General features: G+C 40.4%; 2 protein-coding genes across 3 annotated transcripts in view; one reads left to right on the plus strand and one right to left on the minus strand.

The window, feature by feature from the left end:
- Positions 1-146: 146 nt before the first annotated feature.
- PSMD10 (proteasome 26S subunit, non-ATPase 10) lies at positions 147-24,944 on the minus strand. Its single transcript, XM_069100421.1, has 5 exons — positions 24,695-24,944; positions 17,806-17,904; positions 7,779-7,925; positions 7,480-7,646; positions 147-475 (listed from the first exon to the last, which is right to left on the minus strand). Exons 1-5 carry the CDS (start codon positions 24,806-24,808, stop codon positions 322-324), a joined length of 681 nt encoding a protein of 226 aa, XP_068956522.1. The 5' UTR covers positions 24,809-24,944; the 3' UTR covers positions 147-321.
- Positions 24,945-25,054: 110 nt separating this feature from the next.
- Positions 25,055-25,682, plus strand: part of ATG4A (autophagy related 4A cysteine peptidase) — a 63,925-nt gene continuing 63,297 nt past the window's right edge. For both annotated transcript variants that reach the window (XM_069100419.1, XM_069100420.1), the window contains exon 1: positions 25,055-25,233. In XM_069100419.1, the coding sequence (XP_068956520.1) occupies positions 25,134-25,233 (100 nt within the window). In that variant the 5' untranslated portion in view covers positions 25,055-25,133. The remainder of the gene's footprint in view (positions 25,234-25,682) is intronic.

The following is a 25,682-nucleotide window of genomic DNA, read 5'->3' on the forward strand; positions in this document are numbered from 1 at the left end:
ATAGAAGGTGCCATTTTAATAAACGATTCTTATTAGCCAATGGGGGAAACTGAGAGATATGGTTGTAGGTGAATTTAGAAGATGTACCATTTTAAAAGAGAAATCAGTATTTGGGGCGGAAATATTAGCCAGTGGAGGATCTTGAGTGAGATCTTGAAACAGTAACATCTTTATTTCCATAAATCATTAACAAATAACATTGTGGTCTTGAGCACAAGCTTACCAGTTTCCAGAAAAAATGGGTAACACTAATACAACAATGATGGTAAAAAAAAAAATAAAACCAGCCGCAAAGCAGATCTGACAAAGCACTAAGCCAGGCTAGCCTTCTACCAATCTCTTGAGCACCGCGCCAAGGCCGCCTTTCGCCACCTGCAAAGGAGTCTTCTTTTCTTTGTTCTCAATGAAGATACTTGCTCCTCGGGACACCAGTACCTTGGCTTCCTCAATCCTTTCCTCATCACAAGCTAAGTGCCTGCATTTGGGAATCACAAGCCTCATTGGTTAGCATTGACTTGGCTCAGCGCATTGTGCACACTACCAGACTGTGGCACTCCTGGAAAGGCCATTTCCAAATTGAGAACCTGCTCTGGTATCTTCAAAGTCTAGGACTGCTGGGGGCGGCTAGGTGGCACAGTAAATAGAGCACCAGGCCTGGAGTCAGGAGGACCTGGGTTCGGATCCGGCCTCAGATACTTAACACAAAAACTAGCCACATGATCTTGGGCAAGTCACTTAACCCCAACTGCCCTCCAAAAAGAAAAAAAGAAAAAAAAAGTCTAGGACTGCTACTTTAGAGCTCCAGGTCCAAAGCTCCTCCCACTAGGTAACAATCCTTTTGTGTTATTCATATAGGGCTTGGAGACCAGAGAAATGACTTGCCTCCAATCTCCCAGAGATCATATTTGCAACATCCAGGGGCTCCAAGTCATCCTTTCACATTTATATGAACTTCTATTCACAAGACCATTCTCACTTTGGAGAGCACATTCACAAGTAGTATCTTGTTAGGTACTTGCAATAACCCTATGAGACCAGCTGAAACTTTCAAAGAGTAAGAAGTGCTCAGAAGGGATTGGGGGAGGGGGAGGGGGAAGGGGAGGGGAGAGGTAGTGCTCAAAAAAGAAATTCTGCCAATCGAATGATGAATGCTCACTGGTAAGGAGGCATCTAAAGAGACTGACGCAACTTCACACAGAACTGCGGTCAAATTTTCAATTTGCATAGTCAGAAGAGGAAGACAAGGGGGATACTAAGCCAAGGACAAAAATGGAAAATAATGTATACAAAAGAATAACATGGACCTGGAAGAAGAGAATAGAAAAATCAAAGGCCAGGGTGAGATGAGACTTGTCCCAAATCTCCAACAAATAAAGATATCCAATGGTAGAAACAGGACAGTAGAAGGAGCTTTTAAGGTACACTTAGCTAGGCTAGGGCTTGAACCTATGACTTCTTGGGTATAGGAACCCAGAAAAGCTTGGCACCTTCTCTACAACTTAAGAGTTTTAAAGAGAGTTGCCTGGGGGCACTGAAAGGGAGGGGATGTGATCTGTTTTACCTGAACAAAGGCAAGATTTAAAAGCCAGGCCTACTTGACTTGGAGGCCAGCTCCCTGGCCATTATGTCATACTGCCTCTCCCAGGCTTTGAAAAAAAGGGACATGGTTACTGGTTGGGACAGGTGATGTAATGCTAACAAACAGAAGAGTGGAACTACTCCAATATCATTCTGTTTCCATCTTCCCTAGTGAGGAGACTGACAGGCATACTAGATGAAACTAGAAGAAACTGTAATGCAGAAGAAATTCAAAGCCTATATGGGTGAGAAGAGAATAAGGACACTTAACTAAGCTACTCTAAATGAATTCAAATCTACCAGAACACATGAATTAATATTGATCTCAAAGCAGTGAAAGAACCTTCAGAAAATTGGTGAAGCACTGTTTGTGGGTTGTTGTAGTTTTTTGAGACTAGGACTCCCCATTTTGTCCAGGCTGGAAGTGTAGTGGCCCAATCCCAATGTTGATCAGCACACAAGCTTTTATTTGCTTTTTTTTCCAACCTTACAAGACTATATTCTATAGTCTTGGAAAAGAGGAAGAAAATAGATATGGCGAATTAGACCAGTGAGCTTGACATTCATCTTTGTCAAAATTGAAAATACATCCCTAGTCTGTTAGTGCTTAGAAAGAGAGAGACACACATTGCTATGGCTGCCATGCACTGAAAGAGGCTTTAGAAGCCAGGAGAGACAGGGCAGGAGGGGAAGCATGAGTGTGATTGAAAACCTAAGGTTCCCAGCTGGTGAGCACCAAGGGGAGGGGAGGGGAGCTGTGGCTGCCGTGGTAATTAGAATGAGAGCTAGCATTTTTATAGCTTTTAAGGCTCTGCAAAGCTGGCAGCTTTGACAGGCTCAGAGGCTTAGACAGGGTGTAGACCAAGGGGAGTTGCAGAGGGTGGGTGGGTATACAGAGAGGTGCACCCAGAGGGCCTCCTATGAAAGAAGTGGCTGGGAACAGTCTAAGACTATCTTGCCTTGAAGTTAGGGAGGGGTGGCAAGATGTTCATGGCTGTGGCTAAAGGACCCTTTTCCTGGGATTAGGGGGCACTAAACATCTTGTCTTGTCACTCATTGCTTCAACTGTTATTCACCCTCAAAACCCAAACGGAGGTGTGCAGGACCTCATTCTATTGGGTGTGCACTCGTCCAGGCTCCATTGGGCCTTGGTCATTGTCATCACTTTATTCAGTCACTGAATAAAGCTTTGGCTTTATTATTCCTGGGAAGGGTCTAGCTGAGTAACAGGAGAAATACTGTGGAACTGGGCTTTCTGTATGTCTTCCATTGATAGTTAAATATGGAGGAATTGGCATGAAGAGGTTGGGGATGCCACCATGGTATATAGCCGAGAAATGTCTGGAAAAGACATCACATTCTGGGATAGGCATGCCACTGAAACAAAAATGATCACCTGAGGAACGCCATGGTTGCTGTGGCTGGGTTGGGTCCTCAGGGATGCCCTACTGTCAGCCCTGGTTGATGTGTGGGTTAGTTTTGCTTTTTCTCCCTATTCATTTAAAAAAAAAATTCTGTTCCAAGGAAGGACCCCCTGAACAGGAGAGGGAGGAGAGATGGATTTGGAAATGAAGGGGAAGTAAAAATAAAAGTTATTGATACAAAATTTAAAAGTAAAAAAAGAGAAACATTTCTAAATTAAGTAAGGTGATGAAAGAATGAGCTATTTAACAATATGTTTTCAAGTAGGAGCCACTGAAGCCTTTCTTTGGTTCCTGGCTTGACATTTTGAAACCAACACCTGTTTTTTGTTGTCTAGCACTAAAATGCAGAACAAAAGTCATGACCAATTGACCTCATTTTCTTCTTTGACAGGGATACTAGATTGGCAGATTTAGAGATGGAGGGGACCCCTAGCCCAACTCTCTTATTTTACAGAGGAAGAAACTGAGGCCCAGGGAAGAGAAAGGACTGGCCCAGGGTCAAACACAGGATGCTACATCTAGAGATGGAGTCCAAATCCTTCATTTTACAGAGGAAACTGAGGCCTGTGTGACCTGTCCAAGGTAACACAGGAGATCCTAGGTCTTGAGCTGGAAGGGGTCTTAAAGACCCTCTAGCCCAACTCTCTCATTTTACAGAGGAGGAAACTGAGGCCCAGAAGAGGGAAAGGACTGGCTCAGCACCATATAGGTAGTTAAAGGTAGAAGCAGAGCCAGAATTTGAACCCAGGTTCTGACTCCAAATCCAGCACCCTTTTCCATTGTACCACACTGCCTCCCCTAGCAGGTGACTACTGCTCTGGATTTCAGGAAGGCATCTGATAAAGTCTCCTAATTCCCTTATGGCCACAAAAAAGAAAAGGAGTGCTGGATAGTAGTATAGGAAGGTGAGCTCTGAACAGGCTGAATGGCCATACCCAGTGCATGAGTGTGTGAGTGATGGGGCAGAGGTCTTGAGGGGCCTCCTACAGGCCAATTAATGCCTCTGCCTTGTCCTGTGCAACACTTTTATCAATGACACAATGGGGAAGTTGGCATGTTAATCATTTTTGGGGAATAACAGCAAGCTGGGAGAGAAAGATCAGAGTTAGATGACAGAATCAGGATTCCAAATGACCTTGTGAGGCTGAAACAATGTAGAAAAGCAAACAAGATGAAGCTGAAAAGGACTAAGTGTAAAGTTCTGTACTTTGGTTCTAAAGTCAACTGCAGAAATACAGGATGGGGACTGAGATGTCAGCAGCAGCTTAGGTGAAGATGGGTGACTTGGGGTGCCACTCCACAGAAGTGCACACTGGGATATGACTGCTGCCATCTCTGCAATGAGAGTAATTCACATTTCTAGAGTGCTTGAGAGTTGGCCAAGTGTGTTCTGTGTCACGTAGACAGCCTGAGTCTTATTTCCTTTCTGTTCCTCCATGAGGGCCACTGAGGCTCAGAAAGGTTCCCTGGCTTGTAAAGTCACATGGCTAACAAGCAGTGGGACAAGGACTCTGACCTTGGATCCCTTCCTATTGGCCTATGCTGCTCCTCCAAGTTTAATCTTAGTACTAATAATGGCCCAGAAAAATGACTAGAATGTTAGTACACAAACCAAGAGAATGCCTGCTACTCTTGGGTTCTGGCCTGGTCAGATCTGACCAAAAGGTGCACTGTTCATTGGAGGCATCAGCATCTTATGGGGCACAAGGTTGAACAAGAACACATTCACAGAGGAGTGATGAAGATGGTAGTGAGAACAGCAACCTGACAATGCAAGCTCCAAAGGCCAGGGGCTGTCTCATTCCTTATACTTCTATCCTGGAACAAAACTAGAGCTTAAAAAATGCTTAGAGAATGACTGATGAAACCACCTCATAAAGGCAAATAGTTAAAGCAAGGAAAGAAGCAGGTTTTTTTTCTTTTTTTGGGGGGGGAAGGGCAGGGCAGTTGGGGTTAAGTGACTTGCCCAAGGTCACACAGCTAGTGTTAAGTGTCTGAGGTCAGATTTGAACTCAGGTCCTCCTGACTCCAGGATGGTGCTCTATTCACTGAGCCACCTAGCTGCCCCTGAAAGAAGCATTTTTTAAGTACCTAATGTATGCAAGGCACTGTGTTAAGTGCTTTACAAATATCTCATTGATCCTCACCACAACCTTGTGTGGAAGGTGCTATTATGACCCCCATTTAACAGATGAGGAAACCAAAGCAGACAGAGATCAAAGTGACCTGCCCAGGATCACATAGCTAGTAAGTGTCTGAGGCTAAATTTGAACTCAGGTCTTCCTGACTCCTGGGTCAGTGCTCTCTCCACTGAGATGCCATGGAATTGTCTTTAAAGCAAATGTTTATCAATCAATGAGTGTTTATTAAATGTCTATTATGTGTGCCAGGCACTGGGGATACCAAACCTATGAATGAAGCCACCTCTGCTCCCCAAAAGCTGACATCCTAAAGGAGGAGACAGTAAGTCTCCTACAGTAAGTAGGCTAAACAGAAAGTGAATAAACACCAAGTGGTTCCACACAAGGTGGGAGGAAGGGCAGGAGAATTTGGGGGAGATAAGGAGAGGCAGCTGAGCCATGGCCTGAAGGAGAGAGGAATTTGATGAGGCAGAGATAAAGAGGGGGTACACTGCTGGTGGGGGGACTGCTAGTGCAAAGGCATGGCAATGAGAGCCAGAACAAGGAACAGAGGCCTTGTCTGGCTGGATCCTAAAGTTGGGGTGTGGCTTGGGGCCATGGCTGCACCAAACAGGAAATGTTACATTTTATCCTAGAGGCAATAGGGAATTATTGCAGTTGAGTAGGGGAATGGCCCAAATGGCAGCTGTGTGGAGGGGCGACTGTCTGGGGAGACTTGAGGCAGGGAGACCAATTAGGGGTTGGTGCAATAACCTAGGTGAGATGTGATGAGGGTGTGTGAACAAAGAGGAATTGGATGTGAGAGAGACTGTGGGGATAAAAACAGCAAGATCTGGAGATCTAGTTGCTAAGAGTGGGTGGTTGAGGATAGCATAAGGTTATGAACTCAGGAGACTCAACAGATGGTGGGGACTGGAAGAAATAGGGCAGTTTGGAAGAGGGGACAATCTAGGGAAAGATGAGTTTTGGACATGCTGAGTTTGAGATGGGTTAGACAGCTGATGTTCTTTCCAACTCTGAGATCCTGTGACTCACTGTGTGGGTTCCAGAGAACAGAATGAGGAACAGGAGAAATTCCAGGGGAGCAGGTTTTGGCTCAACCTAAGGAAGGCCTTTCTCACAATCAGAGCTATCTAGTGGGGCAGACGGTTCCATATTAGCTATGGGACGCCACAGTGAGCAGGAGGCTGGACGAGATGATTCCCTTCCTATTTGTAGTATTACTATCATTTTATGGATGAAGAAATTGGGGCACAGGAAGGTTATATTATTTGCCTGAGGTCCTAGTCAGTTGGTGACAGAGCTGGTACTGAACCTAGGTGGCTCTGAGACCTCTCGAAGAAAACCAAGGTATTTCATCTGAACAAGCTACATAAGACATAAAAAAAGATGATAGGAATAGGGATTTTAATGCATAAAACTTAAAGCATAACAGAGGACTCTTAAGTGTTTCTGGTTTGAAAAATGTTGTGTAAGAACAATGCCTAAAGATAAGAGAGCTGATGGACTTCCTCTGCTTTCCAGGCCCAATGCCAGGAGACTCAAAACTCCACGTGAGTTAGAAGTACCACTTAGCAGTTGGAACTAGCAGGATCTTGAGCATAAAGAGTGTTTAGACCTGGGAAGGTGGTAGGCAGTACCTTTGTACTTTGTCCTGTTCAGACCACATTGTAGGTATTGTGTTCAGTTCTGGGCAGATTTTAGAAAGGACTGAAGTGTATCCAGAGGAGAGCAAGGAGATGGAGATATGATCATTGGATCCTAGCTCCAAGCTGGCAGGGCCCCCAGAAGCCGTTTAGTCTGAGCTCCTTGTTTTAGAGAAGAAACTGAAGCCCCGGAGAGTACGTGACTTGCCCCATGTCCCCCAGGCAGTAAATGCCAGAGGTGGTATGCGAACTCTGGAGACTGTTCTTTCAATTGTACCACACTGCCTCCTTGAGGTCAGAACAATTGAGGATCAATTGAAGGAACTGAGAATGTTTGGCCAAGAGAAGATTTCATGGGGACAAGACAGTTGCCTTTGACTATTTAAAGAGTCATCACATGGAAAAGAGATTAAGACTTGTCCTGCCTAGCTGCAGAACAAGGAAGAAGGGCTGGGAGTTTCAAAGAGGCAAATTGAGGTCTAATCAAAGGAAAACTGTCCTAATACCTGCAGCTGTTGTTCTAACGGTGGAAGGAAGTGCCTGAAAAGGTGGGGGTTTCTCCCTCCCTGAAGGTTTTCAGGAAAAGGCCGGGTGATTTGGGGGGCACAGCATAGAGGGGCTTCCTGTTCAGATGGTCATGGTGTCCCTTCCAATTCTGTGAAATGAAAAGGACCATGACTTCATACTTACAAAGGAGTGTTCCCCTGAGAATCCTGGATGTTCGTAGAGGCCTTGTACTGCAGAAGCACTTGGACCATCTTGAGATTTCCCTTGGCTGCAGCCCTGTGCAATGGAGTGGCCTCCAAGTGGTCGGTAGCGTCTGGATTAGCACCTCCTTCTAAAAGCATGATGGCAATCTGAAGAAATGGGGGGGAAAGAGTGGATGGGACAGTTGGGGGTCATTTCGATCTAGTGCTTAGCACCAGAAGAAATGCTTTCTGTATTTATTCATCTGTTCAAAGCCAGAGGCCCAAGACTCGTGTGCACACCTCATGCCTGTTTTTGGATGCGGCATAATGCAGTGGAGTACACCCGTTCTGATTGATAGCATTCACTTGAGCTCCTTTTCCTAGCAGAGCCTTCACAATCTCATCCCGGCCAGCAGAGGCAGCAATATGGAGAGGGGACCAACCAGCCTGCAGAAGAAAGGAGAAGGAAATGGGGCAGAAAAGACCACATAGATTTGCATACAATGCGAAAAAAAAATGCAGATAGGAAGAGCTCCCACATCTAGCAACCCCAACCACACTTTTTTTTTTTTAAAGCAATTGGGGTTAAGTAACTTGCTCAAGGTTACACAGGCAGTTATTTCTGGGTGTGGTGCTAAGTATCTGAGCCCAGATTCGATCCCCAGATCATCCCAACACTGGGGCCCGTGCTCTTACTCGCTGAGCCACCTGGCCACCCCTAAGCAATTGGTTTAAGTAACTTGCTCAAGGTTACACGGCCAGGTGTTTCTGGGTGGCTGCTAAGTATCTGAGCCCGGATTCAATCCCAGGTCATTCCGACACTGGGGCCAGTGCTCTTACTTGCTGTGCTACCTGGCCACCCCCCAACCACACTTTTTTACCTAGGCTTTTACCCCTTTCCTTTTGCCACCCCCTCCTCTTGCTCAGGGAACTAATTATTACTGCTTTTAGGAGGGACTTGCCAACAACTCCTCAGTGGCCCAAGGCACCAGCCACCAGTCCCCAGTATGGGTGGTCTCTCTCCTTATGATCTAAGTTCTGTAGAGTCGGGGCTTCTATATTAATTTCCCAGGCTTAGAAGTAAGTGCTTAACAAATGCTTTTGGTTCAGTCATGAATTTTCAACATCTTATTATTCTTATGCTTTCTAACATCCCTCAAGTAGAGTTACAGGCCAAATATCATTATAACCTAGAAGAATTCTCATTTTTCATGACCTACACGACTACTATTATTAATCAGCTCCAGGAAAGCAGGACATAAGGTAAAACCACATTATAGGTTACAGGGAAAAATTAATTTCATTGAAACAATATAAATGGGCACCCATGGGGAATGGCCCAGCTTTTAGATAGGATTGGGTTATAATGTGCTAATAATATTACTGAGAAACAAATTATGCCGGGGAACCTGCAAGACTATTGCTGTTGGTTAGTCATTTCAGTCATGTCCAACTCTCTGGGACCCCATTTGGGGTTTTAAACCTTGGCAAAGATACTGGAGTGGTTTACATTACAATCGTATATCACTTGTTCAGCCATTCCCCAATTGATGGGAATCCCCTCCATTTCCCATTCTTTGTCAATACAAAAAGAGCTGCTATAAATATTTTTTTGTAGAAATAGGTCCTTTCCCATTTTTATGATGTCTTTGGGATACAGAAGTAGCAGTGGTATTGCTGGGTCAAAGGGTATGCAGTTTTATAGCCCTTTGGGCATAGTTGCAAATTGCTCTCCAGAATGGTTAGATCAGTTCACAACTGCACCAACAGTATATTAGTGTCCCAATTTTCCCACATCTTTATCAACATTTATCATTTCTCTTTTTCTGTCATATTAGCCAATCTGATAGGTGTGAAGCAGTACTTCAGAACTGTCTTAATTTGCATTTCTCTAATCAATAGTGATTTAGAGCATTTTTATGACTACAGATAGCTTTGATTTCTTCATCTGAAAACTGCCTGTTAATATCCTTCAACAATTTATCAATTGGGGAATGACCTGTATTATAAATTTGACTCAATCCTTTATATATTTGAGAAATGAGGCCTTCATCAAAGACACTGATTGTAAAAATTATTCCCCAGCTTTCAGCTTTCCTTCTAATCTTGGATGCATTGGCTTTGTTTATGTAAAAACTTTTACATTTAATATAATTAAAATTACCCATTTTATATCTAGTAATGCTCTCTATCTCTTCTTTGATCATAAATTCGTCCCTTTTCCATAGATCTGATAGGTAAACTATTCCTTGTTCTCTTAATTTGCTTATGGTATCACCTTTTGTTTAAATCATGAACCCATTCTGACCTTATCTTGGTATACAGTGTAAAATGTTCGTCTATAACTAGTTTCTGCCATACTGTTTTCCAGTTTTTCTAGATGTTTTTGTCAGTGAGTTCTTGTCCAACACTTTGTAAAGCTCTTTACAATATTTTCCCATTAGATCCTCACAATACCCTTGGGTGGTATGTGTTGTAATTATCACTCCTATTTTACAGTTGAGGGAACTCAGACAGACAGAGGTTAAATGATTTGCCTAGGGTTACACATCTAGTCAAGTGGCTGAGGTCAGATTTGAATGTATATGTGTGTTTACATACACACATACAGCTCTTCGGCAACACAGAATTTCCATAAATATGCAAAACTCTCAATAACACTCCTTTGAAGTACTGAGTAATTATCTTTTTTATTTCACAGAACTGGGACACAAACCCTCTGAATTCTGTGGGTATTAGAGAAAGTATGGCTAGTGGAAAGGATTTAATGTTAGAGTACTTTGGTTTGAATGTGGATTCTTCTACTTTTTACCTATGTGACTTTGAGCAATCCACTTGACTTCTGTTTCCTCTTCTGTAAAAGGATAGTGGTCATGGGCTAGTATTTAAATTGTCTTTTAGTTCCAGTGACTCAGGAGTAAAATAATCTGTCCACAGTCATGAAAGTAATAAGCAGCAGAATCAAAAGAAAAAGCGGGAATTCTCAGTTCACGCAGGGCTCTTTCCCCAATGCCAATGATGTTACAGCAAAATCTCTGTGGGACAAAAACCCAGCCATGCTAAACTGATTTTGAGGTATCTGAGAAAACAAAATTCTATAGCAAAAAATTTTGATTGTCCTCTGATGTTCACCTATTTTTACACCAGGGTCTTCATGCACGTGGGTACTCTCTCCAATGCTATAGCTTGTGAACACCTTTAGATCTGTGCAACTCCTGTCCATGTCCTCTCAAAAATCTTCCACAGGGAAATTCCCCAATGTGCTTCCTCCATATTTACTGCCATTACAGAGATCCCAATGGGGCACATGGATTGGCAGTTGCCCCCCACTTTTAGCACATAACTAGCCCACCTTTCTCTGTTCATACATTTTTCTGACAATGGTTTGACTGCACAATTCCTCAATATGCTGTGGCTTATTTATGCCTGCCATGGATCTCTCCATTGTTCACTGGTTGAAAGTGAATTCTTTGCAAACCATGATATTTCATGATTTGGAGCCATAATAGTATCATCATACTAGAATACTGGTGTTAAAAAAGACTGCCTTTGTTTCAGGAAGAAACATAGCACCACTAAAAAACAGTGTGCACTTTCTCAAAGACAATCCTATCCATTCCCTTCCAATTTGTTTTGCTTATACATCACCTAAATTTTTCCCTGTATGATAAAGATTTTTTAAAGAAAAAAAAAGATAGAAATCCAGCAAAATCAGTCAATACATTTTAAAACAACTGACAATCTAGGCAATGTTCTACATTGTGGCTAAGCTCTGGGGATAAAGAGTAAGACAAAAAAAAACCCAGTCCCTAGTCTCAAGGAGCTCTCAGACTAATGGAGAAGACAATATGCAAACAACTATATACAAACAAGTTATAAACAGGAATTGGAGATAATCAATAGAAGGAAGGCACTAAGACTAAGGAGGACTGGGAAAGGCAGAAGTTAAGATTTTAGTAGACCCTTGAAGAAAGAAAGGATTCTGGGAAGATGGTAGAATAAGGCAGGAAATTATCTGGCTTTCCCAAATTCCCCCACAAATGATTTAAAATAATGCCTTGAAGTAAACTTTAGTAATAAGGCAGAAATAATTAAAAGTCGGGGTAAAGCAGTTGTCCAGCCTAAGACAACTTGGGAGAGCATTAGGAAAGACCAGACCTTTTGGGTATGGTCTGGCTTGACTGGAGTACATATATCTCCGAATCATCAAACAACAAGCCCTAGGGGCAGCTATAAGGACAGCAGCCTCAGCTTTGGGAACTTTCATCCCTGGGTCAGTGTGGGCATCAGGCAGCTGATGGGGAAGACTGCAGGACCCTCTACTGGTGCTGGACAGGCCCAGGTGTGCTGACCAGATGAGGTCCCAGGCTGTAGCTATGGGTAAGGAGAAGTGAGCACAGGCCCATGAGTGCAGAAGGGCAAGAGAATGGAATCCCTGGTTTTGGTTCCAGGGCAGAAGGGTGAGCTGAAGCTTACGGCCATAGGAAGAACTGCAGGGTATAAGAGCATTTGCTGCTTGTAGCAACAGTGTTGCTGGGGGCCCTTATCCAGGCTCAGGGCAGAGAGAGGTTAGGCCCCTGGAAAGAGTTCAGAAAACAAGAAAAAGTTGAAGCATGAGACTTTATTATCTTAGAAGGGGTGTGGAGGCAGCGGTTGGAAGTAAATTAGGGGTCTAAGGAGAGATAGGATAAAAAGAGAGAGAGAAGGATAAACAGTGAGGAAAAATAGGATGGAGGGAAATACACAAATAGTAATTAAAACTTTGAATGTGAATGGGATGAAGTCACCCATAAAATGGAAATAGAGTGCAGAACAGATTAAACACCAGAATCTGACAATATGTTGTTTACAAGAAACACATTTAAAAATGAGAGATACACATAGTTAAAATGAAGGGCTGGAATAGATTTTCTTATGCTTCAGCAGATGGGAAAAAAAAGTAGGAGTAGCAATCATGAAATCAGACAAAGTTAAAGCTAAATGCACCATCCAAATTTTTAAAGGAAAAGCTAAATGAATTACAGGTAGAAATAGATAACAAAACTATAATAGCGGGGGACTTCAATCTTCCCCTCTCAAAATTAGATAAATCTCACCAAAAAAACAAGTAAGAAAGAAGTCAGGGAGATAGATGAAATTTTAGGTAAGCTAGATAAGGTAAATATCTGGGATCCGATCTGAATGGGAATAAAAAGGAATATATCTTTTCTTCAGCAGTACATGGTACCTTTATAAAAACTGACCATATGCTAGGGCATAAAAGCAAAATATTAAATTTATCCTTTTCAGATTATAATGCAATGAAAATTATATTTAATAAGAGACCACGGAAACATAGATTAAAAATTAATTGGAGCCTAAATAACCTATCTTAAAGAATGAGTAGGTTAAAGAACAAGTTATAAAAACAATAATTTTACTAACGAGAATGATAATGAGACAAAAATACCAAAACCTATTTCAAAATGCTTGCATCAATAAAACTGAGAGGGAACAAGCCAAATGAACTGTGTAAGCAATTAAAAAGATAAACTAGAAAAAGAACAAATTAAAAATCCCCAATTAACTACCAAATTGGAAATCCCAAAAATTAAAGGTGAGATTAATAAAAATTGATTGTAAGAAAATCATTCAATTAATAAATGAAACTAGGAGTTGGTTTTATGAAAAAACCAATAAAATAGATAAGCCATTGGTTGATATGATTTTAAAAGAGAGAAGAAAACCAAATCACTAGTATAAAAGATGAAAAGGGTGAATATATCACTAACGAAGATGAAATCAAAGCAATTATTAGGAGCTATTTTGCCCAGTTATATGCCAATGGATTTAACAAATTAAATGATATGAAAGAAGACTTAGAAAAATATAAACTGCCTAGATTAACAGAAGAGGAAAGAGAATATCCAAATAAACCTATTTTAGAAAACAAAATTAAACAGGCCTTAAATGAGCTTCCTAAGAAAAAAGTATCAGGTCCAGATGGATTTACAAGTGAATTCAACCGAACATTTAAAGATCAACTAATTCCAACATTAAATAAATTATGTGGAATAATAGGCCAAGAAGGAGTCACACCAAGCTCCATTTATGAAACAAATAAGGTACTAATACCTAAACCAAGAAGAGCAAAAACAGAGAAAGAAAATTATAGACTAATTTCACTAATGAATAGGTATGCAAAATCTTAAATAAAATACTAACTAGAAAACTACAACAACGGATCACAAAAATTACACAGTGACCAAGTGGGAAATTGTACCAGGAATACATATCTTTTAACATAAGGAAAATTATTAACATAATAGATTATATCAATAACAAAAATCATATGATTACATCAACAGATGCAGAAAAAGGTTTTGACAAAATATGATGCTCAATCCTATTAAAAACACTTGGAAACATAGGTATTAATGGGTTTTTCCTTAAAAAGATAAGAAGCATCTACTTACAGTCATCAGTAAGCATTATTTGTAATGGGGATAAGCTAGAAGCCTTCTCAATAAGATGGGGAGTGAAACAAGGATGCCCATTATCATTAACATATTCATTATTGTATTAGAAATACTAGCAATTGCAATGAGAAGAAAAAGAAATGGAAGGAAACCAGTATGCACAATGAGGTAATAAAATGATCTCTTTTTGCAAGCGATATGATGAAACTTGGAACATCCTAGAGCTTTAACTAAAAAGCTAATTGAAATAATTTTAGCCAAGTAGCAGATATAAAATTCATCAATATTTCTATACATCACTAACAAAACCCTGCAAGAGAGGTGGCAAGAAATACTCCATTTAAAATAACCACAGACAGCATAAAATACGTGTGAGTATACCTGCTGAGACAAACCCAGGAACTTTTTGTTGTTGTTGTAGTTGTTCATTCATGTTCAACTGTCAGTGACCCCATTTGGGGTTTTCTTGGCAAAGATATTGGAGTGATTTGCCATTGACTTTTCCAGTTCATTTTATAGGTGAGGAAGCCAAGTGAAACAGAGTTAAGTAACTTGCCCAGAGTCACACTAGTCTGAGGCTAGATTTGAACTCAAGAAGATGAGTCTTCCTTACTCCAGTTATAGCACTTTATCCACTGCGCCATCTAGCCATCCTCTAACCCAGGAACTACATGAACATAATTGTAAAATACCTTTTATACAAATAAAATAATATTTAAGTAATTAGATAAATATTAATTGCTCATGGGTGGCTGAACCAATATAATAAAAATGACAATCCTACCTAAACTAATCTACTTATTCAATGCCATCCCAATTAAATTACCCAAAAATTATTTTATTGAACGAGAAAAAAAAATAACAAAATGCATTTGGAAGAACAAAAGGTCAAGAAGATCAGAGGAATTAATGGGAAAAAAATGGAAAGGAAGATTTAGCAGCACCAGATCTTAAATAATATTACAAGGCAGTAATTACCAAAACTGTCTGGTACTGGCTAAGAAATAGAAAGGTGAATCAGTAGAACAGAGTAGAAATACAATAAACAGTATTGTGATAATATATATATGTATATATATAATGATTATATATAGATATAATGATTATAATAACCTTATGTTTGACAAATATAATGTTTTAAGTTTTGGGGATAAGAGTCCACTATTTGCCAAAAATTGTTAGGAAAACTGCAAAGCAGTCTAGCAGAATTTGGGTATAGACCAATATCTTACTCCATTTACTCAAGATAAAGTTAACATGGATATATGACCTAGACAAAAAGGGAGATATAAGTAAATTCGAACATGGGACATATTACCTATCAGACTTATGGATAGGAGAATTTATAGATAAACAAGACATAGAGAGTATCGTGAGATGTTACAATGGATTTTGATTACATTAAATTTAAAAGATTTTATACAAAAAAACCCAATGCAGTCAGGATTAGAAAGGAAGAAGAAAATCAAGAAATGTTTTTATAGTTCCTTAGAGAAAGGTATTATATCTCAAATATATAGAGAGCTTTGTCAAATTTATAAGACTATGAGTCATTCCTCAATTGATACATGGTCAAAGGATATAAACAGGCAGTTTTTGGATGAAGAAATCAAACCAAATACAGTCATAAGAAAAAAATGTTCTAAATCACCATTGATTAGAGAAATACAAATTGAAACAACTTTGAGATATGATCTCACACCTATCAGATTTGCTAAAATGATAGAAGGGGAAAATGACAAATGTTGGAGGGGATGTGGAAAAATTGGGACACTAACATACTGTTGGTACAACTGTGAGCTGATCTGTTTTGGAGAGCAATCTGGAATTATGCCCAAAGAGTTGTAAAACTGGGTATACCATTTGATACAGAAATACCACTATTAGGTCTGATTCCCCAGGTGATCAGGGAAAAAGGAAAAGAACCTACAGTTCTAAAATAATTATAGCAGCTCTCTCTGTGGTGGCAAAAAACATCGAGGGAATACCCATCGTTTGGAGGAATGGTTAAACAAGTTGTGGTACATGATAGTGATGGAATACTACTGTGCTGTTAAAAATGATGAACAGGTTGATTTTAGAAAAACATGGAAAGACTTGTAAGAAACAATGAAGAGTGAAATGAGCAGAACAAGAGAATGTTGTTATATAGTAAGAGCAATATTATCCAAAGAATAACTGTGATGACTAAGTTATTCTGAGTATTATAAACACTCAAATCAACTACAGAAGACCTATGAAGGAAGATGATATCACCTTTTAGAGAAAGAACTGATAAATAGAAGTATGAATAGTATGGTTTTACATATATGTATGTATGTATGTATGTATGTGTGCATGTGTGCGTGTGTGTGTGTGTCAAATGGGGGCCTTCTCTAGTGTGGGGTGGGGAAGGAGAAAGGGAGACAGCTCAAAACTTAAAATGTAACAAAAAAAAGGAAAAATATTTTAAAAAGAAAAAGAAAAAAAAGGAAAGAAATCTGAAGGAGGTCAGGAAAGTACAGAAGAGGAGATAAGGAGGAAAAGAATTTCAGGGATGATGGGCAGCCAGTGAAAATGCCTGGAATTAGGAGATGGAAGTATTGTATATGAGGAACACTAAGGAGGTCAGTGTATTCACTTCTGATCCCAATTCACTGAAATCTTGCCTGCTGCTTTCTCTTACCTTTATCCAGGGCGCCCTTGATACAGGTCTGGATTATTTTCATAAAGATTTTATAGACATGGGAAAGTAAGCATGTAAGATGGTAGTTATGAGTAATGTCTCAATCATTTTTGGGGTAGTAATAAAGTCTGTTGTCTCCCCCCCCACCAAGTATTTGGTATCCTCTTGTTCAACATTTATTGAAAACTAACCCTTCAATGTTCTCAAAATGGTGTGTTCATGGCCCTCTGTATTTTCTTGGTTTAGTTCAACTACTGTCATCACCTTTGTTTTCTTCAATGACACTTTTTTACTCTCACGCAGCTCACTGAGGACTGAAATGCTAAAAGTTCAAATGAGATGGCTCCACTTCCACTGGTGGAGAGAACAGTTTATTCAAATAATCCTGACACATCCTTTAAAACTTTTTTGTCTGTTGTCATCTGTCCAGTTTCATCCTGAAATGCTTGAGTCTCTCACTAAGCTCTGTGTAAACAATTTCCTCTCTACTGCTGCTTGACAATGTTTTACAAAGTGATATCACTCATAATCTCAGATCATTTTCCATCCTAAGATTTTAACAAATGACATTATATTTTAAAGCACTGCTGTCCTCCACTGTCAAGTGGCAGGGAGATCATGCACTTGCTGGCTAAGGTGGCAATTATTGGGGCAAATGATTTACATTGATTAAAATTCCTTAGGAAAATATACTCATGTCAATATCTGTTCTTTTTGCCATTTTGGGGGGTCAATAGATTATTTCAAAAAGGGTGGGTTAGAACTGTTTTAATTGCATTCCTTCTTTTTCTTTTAATTCAATACTGATTTTGATCTTTGTCAAAGAAGCCAATGGTCTGATTATAAATGAAAAGCTGATTTAGAAATAACTCCCACTCCAGCTATTTGGTCCCAAAGCAGTCATTTCTGGTGTATTAAAAATATCACCCATTTCATTTTTTGTGATGTCATTTAGTATAATTTCTTAACTAGGGAAAATGAGGCATAGTAAAGTTAAATGGTTCACAGGAGATCACAGAATGGGAGAATTTGTTATCAGGAGTCTGGGATTGTGGGCCCCAAGCTTAATCACCAGGCCCACTATGTAACATTCTAGTTATTTATTATTCTAATTTTGTTGATGGTCTACAAATTCAGGAATAAGCAAACCCTGGTTTGGAACCAAAAAATAATGGGAAATTTGTTCACTTGGACTAATACTTACATCATCTTTATCATTCACTGGCACTCCAAAATTGAGTAGGAAGTTAACGATGTCCGTGTATCCTGATGAGCATGCCCAATGTAAAGCGGTCCGGTTATCCTGTACAGGAAAGAGAACTCACAGTACAAACTAAGTCTGCACTTTTAAGATTTACATTCCTTCTTGTGAACTTAACAACAAACACATTCTTGGGTATAATTTTTCTGTCTGCAGCCCCATCAGCTAGCAGCACTTAATAAATCCTTATTGACTGATCCAAATATGAACAAAAAATGAGAATTGCATGTGAAACATTTATTGCATAATTGGCTTTTTAAAGTTTCTATTAAATAGAGGGGCCTGTCTCTGTCCCCCGGGGCTTTTGGCTTTACTGCTGCTCTTTCTTTTATCCTCCCACAATGTTTCATTAGATATTTCCCATGACATGGAAAATAATGTTTAACAATCATTTAAAAAATTTTGAATTCCAAGTTCTGCACCTCTCACCCATCCTCCCCTCCACTTTGATGTTGATTATACATGTGAGGTCGTGTAAAACATATTTCCATATTAGCCATGTTGCAAAAGAAAACACAAACAAAACAATAAAAGTTAGAAAAAAGTATGCTTCAATGTGCATTCAGAGTTCATTAGTTCTCTCTCTGAGGTGAGAGGTAGCATTTTTCATCATGGGTCCTTTGGGATTGTCTTGGATCATTGCCTTGATGAGAGGAGCTAAGTTTTTCAGAGTTGATCATTACAATGTTGCTGTTATTGTGTACAATGTTCTCATGGTTCTGTTCACTTCACTTTCCATCAGTTCACATAAGTCTTTTCTGTTTTTTTTTTAAACCATTCTGCTTATCATTTCTTATAGCACAATAGTATTCCATCACAATAGAAGCCCTCTCTTATAAAGAATTAAGTAGAGTCAAACAAAGTAGGTCCAACACATTGGCCATGTTCCTCCCATTCTGCACCTCTAGTCCAGCACCTTTCTTGTCAAAGCTAACTGCCCTCTTTTGTGGAGCTCACAGGAGCTCTAAGGCAAGAGAGGAACAATAGCTAACATAAGAAATTAGTCAATTTTAACTTTTATAATCAAGAAATGAAGAACATAGATCGAAAGGCTTGAATCACCTCCTTTTCAGTAACTTGTTAAAGATGAACACAGGGAAAGTACAGTTTCAAGTAATTAGGGAGGACAGGTTTCAAAGAATGCAAGCACAGAAAATTGGTAGTTGTTTTCAGTGTAACTCCCCAACCCTGCAACCTCAAAACAGTAAGAAATATGCTAAATTGATATAATTAAAATGGGGGGGGGGGATAAGCTGGAAAACACCTTCACATGACATAAATTTTCCAAAATAATATGGGATGGGCAAATTGCCTGAAGTTCCCATTCACTCTAACCACCTGCAGTCTATATGCTATATATCAAACACAAAAAACCTGACAGGCTGACATTTTAAGCTTTGGCTCGTCTCTTGTCCACTCAGGACAGTGAGTCAGTCTAAACTTCCAATATTCTTTAATAAGTGGAGAACACTGAACAGTACTGGGGTGGGGGTGGGACAGGAAGACCCAGTAGTACATGGGTGGACAGAGGGAAAGGGGTTTCTGTGCCTGAAGAAAAGGGAGTATAGTATAAGCTCAGCTACAGTATGTGAAGTTTCCACAAGGCAAGGATCCCCCACACCATAAAATCATGAGAAAATTCACCTGCAGAACTGGGATAGGTGAAAACTATCAATCAGTTAAAGAAAAAGCTCAGTACAGGACACAGACAGGCAATATTGTTGTGGCTGCACTAAATCTGGTTGAAACATTAAGTCTCTTTTAAATTTTTATTTGTATCAATCAGTAAGTGCCAGATGCTGAGTTAGCTGCTGGGGATACAGATGTAAAAATTGTACTGAAATGTAGCAAAGCACAAAGTTCTGAAAAGTTACGGAAGGAGAAAAGAGACACAAGAAAACTGAATTGGAAGCCAAGAACTTGGGTTTAAATCCTTACTTTGCTATTTTATTACTACCTATACATGGCTGTGGGTACTAAGTCCCTTGACCTCTCCAGTCCTCAGTTTCCTCAACTCTGTAAAATGAGAAGATTGGTCTAGATGACCTGTAAGGTTCCTTCTAGCTCTATGATCCTATGCCCTCTTCTTATTCAGCATCAGGAAAACTGGTTATAAAACCCAACTCAAGCAGACAAAGCAACAATGAGACTCATAAGGAAAGGAAGAATGAACAAGTAATCTACAAAAGGTAGCGCTCCATTGAAGAAATATTATACTATGAAGGAAATCTAAAAGCCTCCACTGAAAAATATGAGAATAGGGGCAGCTAGGTGAAGTAATGAATAGAGAACCGGTCCTGGAGTCAGGAGGACCTGAGTTCAAATATGGCCTCAGATTTGATCACACTTAGAAGCTGTGTGACCTTGGGCAAGTCACTTAACCCCAACTGCCTTGCCTTCCCCCCTCCAAAAAAAAAGAATGAGAATAAAACTTGTGGGGTTCCCAGAAATAATGGAATAGTAGCAAGAATCTCTAGAATGTTTCAAAAGAGAAATAAAATCATTAAAAGAAGAAATTGGGCTAGAAATCAAAGCTCTCCAAGAAAAAAAAATCAGTAAGACAATAGATAACTTAGAACACTTAACAGGGAATCATTCTAATATAGCAGAAACTATGAATGAGAGAACGACCAATTTGAAATTCAAAAATACAGATGCATATAGGAGAAAATCTGGCCAAACAGAAGCAAATAGTAACAAACTTGGAAGATAGGATGCAAAGATTTTTTCCCCAATTGACAGCTTCCCCTACCTGTACTGATTTTATATGAAAGTTTTATACATTTTATCTAACTGAAATTATCTGTTTGTTGGATAGATTGTAATCCTCTCTCCCCCTTGTTTTGTGAAGCGCTCCTTTCCTAGCCACAGGTGTGAAAGGTACCTGATTTTGTTGTCTTTTAATTTCTTCCCCCCTGGAAAACCTTTAATATTTAGGTTGAATATCCATTTTGAACTTATTGCACTGTATGGTATAAGATGCTATTCTTAACCTAATAGCTGCTAAACTGCTTTTCAGCTTTCCCAGTAAATTTTGTCAAATAGGGAGTCCTTCCACAAATATCTTATATTCCTGTGTTTATTAAACAATGAGCGATTGAGGTTGTTTCTGGTTCTTCCCTAGCCAATCTGTTCCACTGATATAATTTGTTTTCTCTGCTATCAAATACCGTTATCCCTTCCACAACCTGGGGGTTAGGGGTGCAGTGCCCCCTGGTTCTGGAAAATCTGTGTAAAATTTTTGACCCTCCCTTTGTACCAGAAAAATATCTGAATTGTTATGGTATTAAAAGATAAAATATTGATATCATACAATACATATATAACACATATATTTTATACGTTTCTGAATTCCTAAACCTTTTCTGTGTAGCCTGCTGGCCTTCCATCTCATCTGTGGCTTCCACAAAACTCCCCCAAAATTCCTACTTGATTTCTTATGCCGACCCGCAATATATCAAAATTGCAATGGGAAAAGTTGCAATGTGGAAGGGATAACTATAGTTTTAATGAGTGCTTTACAATGTAATTTGAAGTCTGGAAGTGCCATTCTTAAGAGAAAAATTCTTAACCAGAGAAGAGAGAGAGACAATAAAAGTCAATTTTAATTATATGAAACAAAATTAGTGCAGAAAGAAAAGTTGTCAATATTTGCATCAAATACCTGATATTGTCTTGCTTTACCTAGCTGTATACACAAGCCCCCCCCCCAATAAATGGCAGAGTATTGTCCCATAAGAAATGAAAAAAAGAATAGAATTGAGAGAAACTGAGAGACATGGTGAAGAATGAAGTAAGCAGAAACAGAACACTATCCACAATGGCTACAATACTGTGAATCAGAAGAGGGAAGATGCAAAAGTCCTCAGGTTGAGACTTCATTTGCAGAGAAACTACAGGAAGAGGGAGAGATGCTGAGGAAGGAAGGCAGGCAGGCCAGCCTGGCTCCCTGGATTGGTGCTTCACCTTGTCAATCTTGGTGGCAAAGAGATGGGAATCTAGCTGTATAATGTTGCATACATTATCAGACACAGGCACTTTTATCAGGTTATTTTTATTGTTGTTGTTATAAAGGGAAAATAAACTTCCTGTTTCTTTCCCTTTAATCACTTAAAAGTGATTAGAAGCAGGAAGGAGAAGAAAACCTAAGGGGGTGCTGTAGATTGCTTCTTAAACAAATAATGGTAAATAAATATAATGAAATATTATTGTGCTATGAGAAATCACAACAGAAACTAATTCAGAGAATCCTGCGTAGTATAAAATGAAGCAAAACAAAAGGAGCAGAACCAATGTATGTAAGAACAACACTGCAAAGAAAAGCAACTCTGAAAGTCTTGAGAACTCTTAACAAAGCAATAATCAACTATGTCTCAACAGCACCTGTGAGGCACCTCTGCATGGAGAAGCAATGGTCACAAAGCACAGAAAGAAATAGACATTTTTGCATCGGGCTACCGTTTTCACTTGACTAAATCTATTTGTTACAAGGCCTCTTTTTTTAATTTTTTAACCTTTCCAATTATCTCCATTTTGGGTGTGAGGTAAAGGAACAGGTGAGCCATAGTGATACTAAAAACAGAGGGCCATTGTAAAAATTATTTTTAAATGCATGGAAGGAGAAGGAAGCACAGAAAAGCAGGACAGTTCAGAAAACAAATGATAGAATTTATTTTATTTATATATTTTAGAAGCACTTATATACTTTGTTACAAGGATTCTTTTTTTTTTTTTTAACTTTTTCCTTATGTCCATTAATTTTGGAGGTGGGGTGAAATGGGACAAGAGAGTAGTGGTTACAAGAAAGAGAGCCATTGTAAATTTTTTTTAAATGCACAGAAAACAGAAGTACAGACAAGGAGGATAGTTTTGAAAAATAAAGCACTGAATTTATTTTTACACACTTAAAAAAAATCAACGTGTAGATTTATTTTGCTTTCCTTGTCTTCATTAATCGGAGTGGGGTGGGGCATAAGGGGGAGGGGGTAAGCAGTAATGGTGCCAAAAAATAAGCCCCCCTAGAACACTTAAAAAAAATTTACAGATGAGAACAAAAAGAAACACAAACAAGTGGACAGTTTTGAATGTAAAGTATTGAATTTATTTTAAAAGTTTATATACTTTAACAAATCTGTGTAGATTAATTTTGTTTATGCTTTTGTTACAAGGATTCTTTTTTGGAACTTTTCCTTATCTCCATTATTTTTGTGGGGAACAAGTGGTAATTAGTACTGATGCCAAAAAGAGGGCACCTGTAACAAATTTTTTTAGATAGGCAAATGATAACAGAACGAAGTACAGACAAGCAGGGCAGTTTTGAAAGTAAAGTGTAGCTTATATCCTTTTTTAAAAAGCACTCATATACTTTCAAAAATCTATTGTGTAAACTCATTTTGCTTACCCATTTATGAGGATTTTCTTTTTTTACCTTTCCTTATCTCCTTTAATTGGGGGAAGGGAGTTAGTTAGCTGGGAAGGAGTGAATAAGCAGTAGTGGTACCAAAAAAAAAGAGGGTCACGGTAACATTTTTTAAAAAATGCTAAGAGAACAGAAGGAAGCAGAGACAAGCAGGATAGTTTTGAAAATAAGGTACAGAATTTATTATATATATATATATATATATTTTTTTTTTAAGTAAGTGATGTGAAATGAAGATCCATAGTTTCACATAGGGTGCTTTTTTTTAAAAAAAAATTCTGTTGTATTTATAGAAATGTACTTTTTTTGGTGTTTAAGTTCTGAATTTTTAAAAAGACTTTTGAGAAAGGAGGCATCATTGCTCAGATCCTGGTCCCTATCCCAGTACCTTACAGAGGTCTTCTTGTCATGTCCACATCCCTCCTCATCTGACACCACTGTCACTGACACCTGCTGAGGCTCTGAGCTCCATTACCACGAGAACCCTTTTAGGTGAGGTCCCCTGCAGCTAAGAGTGGAGTTAAGTTTGTGTGGCCGCCAAATTGCAATGTTGGTTTTAGCCACAGCCCCCATTGTAAGGAGGGGACCAGGAATGATGTAAATTAAAGTCACCTGTAAACTAATGGTCCACGAACTTGTTTCGAAAATTATTTTGTAAATCATATTGTAGTAGAATTGGTTTTCTTTGTAATTCTATACATCCGATTTTATGCATTTAAAGACATAATTCTCAGTGGGAGTCCAGTGGCTTTCCCAAACTGATGGCTCAAGACGAGCACGCGTGGGTGTGGGTGTGGGGGGTCATGACAAAAGAAAAAAATCAAGAACCCTTGCCGTACAGAATTATAGAGTGGAAGATCCTATTGTTCTGTGAAGTTGGGATTCAGTCAAAGGGCCGACCTTGAGGCCTTAGAGGTCCACATGTGACCTTGAGGCCCCAGGTTCCCCATCCCTGATCTAGATCTGCAGTTAGGAGGGTCAGGGCGGGGGTCAAACAGTCCATCTCCCTTTCATTTTCCTAATGGGAAAACAAGGTCCATAGAGAGGGTCTCCGCTGGGGGGGGGTGGGCCTCGAGTGTCACCTTTTTGGTTTTCCCAGTGGGGGAGGGGAAGCGTCTTGCCTAGGGCGCTTTTTAAAGCCGGGAAGGCCCTTGAGGGCAACCCGAGTCCCACCCTTTTCGTTTTCCAAGTGTGGATACTGAGGCCTGAGGGCCTGTCCCTCTCACTCAGTCCCCACCCCCGTCCCCCACCCCGGCCTGGAGGCTTCTGCAGAGGGATGCACACCAGGGCCCTCTAACGACTCTAGCGCTCAAGGCCTCGGTCGAACTCGCGTCTTCGACTTCGACAGGCAGAGGGAATTGCGGGGGAAGGCGGGCAGGCCGGCCGGCAGGGCTCCCTCGCTCGGTCCCTCACCTGGTCAATTTTGGTGGCCTGGGATTTGTCCGACAGGACCTTTTCCTTCAGCTGCTCCAACTTTCCGTTAAAGGCCAGGTTGCAGATCTCCACATTTGACACGAAGCCCTCCATCTCGATTTCTTCGCGAGCTCCCACCTCGGCCCCGCCTCTTACTCTAGGGACCAATAGAAGAACCGCTAAGGCGGGACCCCAACCACTCAGGTCTCTCTACTCTTTCCCTATCTCCAGAGCCCGATCGTCCCCCTCCCCCACCTTCTCCACCCTTGTCTTATCCCACAATATCCTTCTGGGAATTGTAGTTCTACATAGGTTCCGGGCGGGGGAGTGTTCTCCTTCAATCCTCTACCTCAGGGTGTTGGGCTACGAATCCCAGCGTGCCTCGCGGCGCGCAGACGCAGTGCAGTCTGCGGTATGCACCAACGATGACAGCTGGAGAATGGAGTGGAGGCCTTGGAGCGGCGCCGGAGGCGATGGATGGGTCGGCGAGAGAGCTCAGGCTTCTGGGGACACACTCCGAAACCCAGGGGAGAAGCGGGGTGAGTGGTACCCGAGGGTTGGGTGGGGGGCTCAAACGGGCACCCCTGGCTCAGCTGAGAGATTGACTGGCCGGCCGGCCAGGGGAGGAGGGGGCAGATGGCCCCAGGGGCCACTTAGGGACGTTCTCCAAATTAGGAGAGCCCAAACCAGTGCTCCAAGGGGCGGATCCTGGGGGGTCCGACCGTTGCCCAAGAACTGACACAGGTCCTGTTGTGACGTTATGCAGAGGCCGCGTCGCTATGGACTCGTCCTTGCCCCGCCCCAACGCGATGACGTCACACCATGGCCATTCCGCCTTAGTCTCTGTGGACATTATGAGGAGCAAAGTGTCATGGCAACTACAGTCTGAGATTTTAGGTGGAGAGGTCAACCTCATCCTTTTACAGATGGGGAAACTGAGGCTCAGGGAGGGGAAGTGCCTTGTCCTAGGTTACACGTTGGATCCTAG

The sequence above is a fragment of the Petaurus breviceps genome, unplaced genomic scaffold (genome assembly GCF_028583685.1).
Source record: "Petaurus breviceps papuanus isolate PSGF00001 unplaced genomic scaffold, PetGlider_PUasm1.0 400, whole genome shotgun sequence".
Classification (NCBI taxonomy): domain Eukaryota; kingdom Metazoa; phylum Chordata; class Mammalia; order Diprotodontia; family Petauridae; genus Petaurus; species Petaurus breviceps.

Coding starts and splice junctions, on each gene's coding strand:
- PSMD10 (XM_069100421.1), bottom strand. CDS start 24,808: ATGGAGGGCTTCGTGTCAAATGTGGAGATCTGCAACCTGGCCTTTAAC. Junction 17,905..24,694: donor AGGCCACCAAAATTGACCAG/GTGAGGGACCGA, acceptor TTTCCTGTACAG/GATAACCGGACCGCTTTACA. Junction 7,926..17,805: donor CAGTGAATGATAAAGATGAT/GTAAGTATTAGT, acceptor TTTCTTCTGCAG/GCTGGTTGGTCCCCTCTCCA.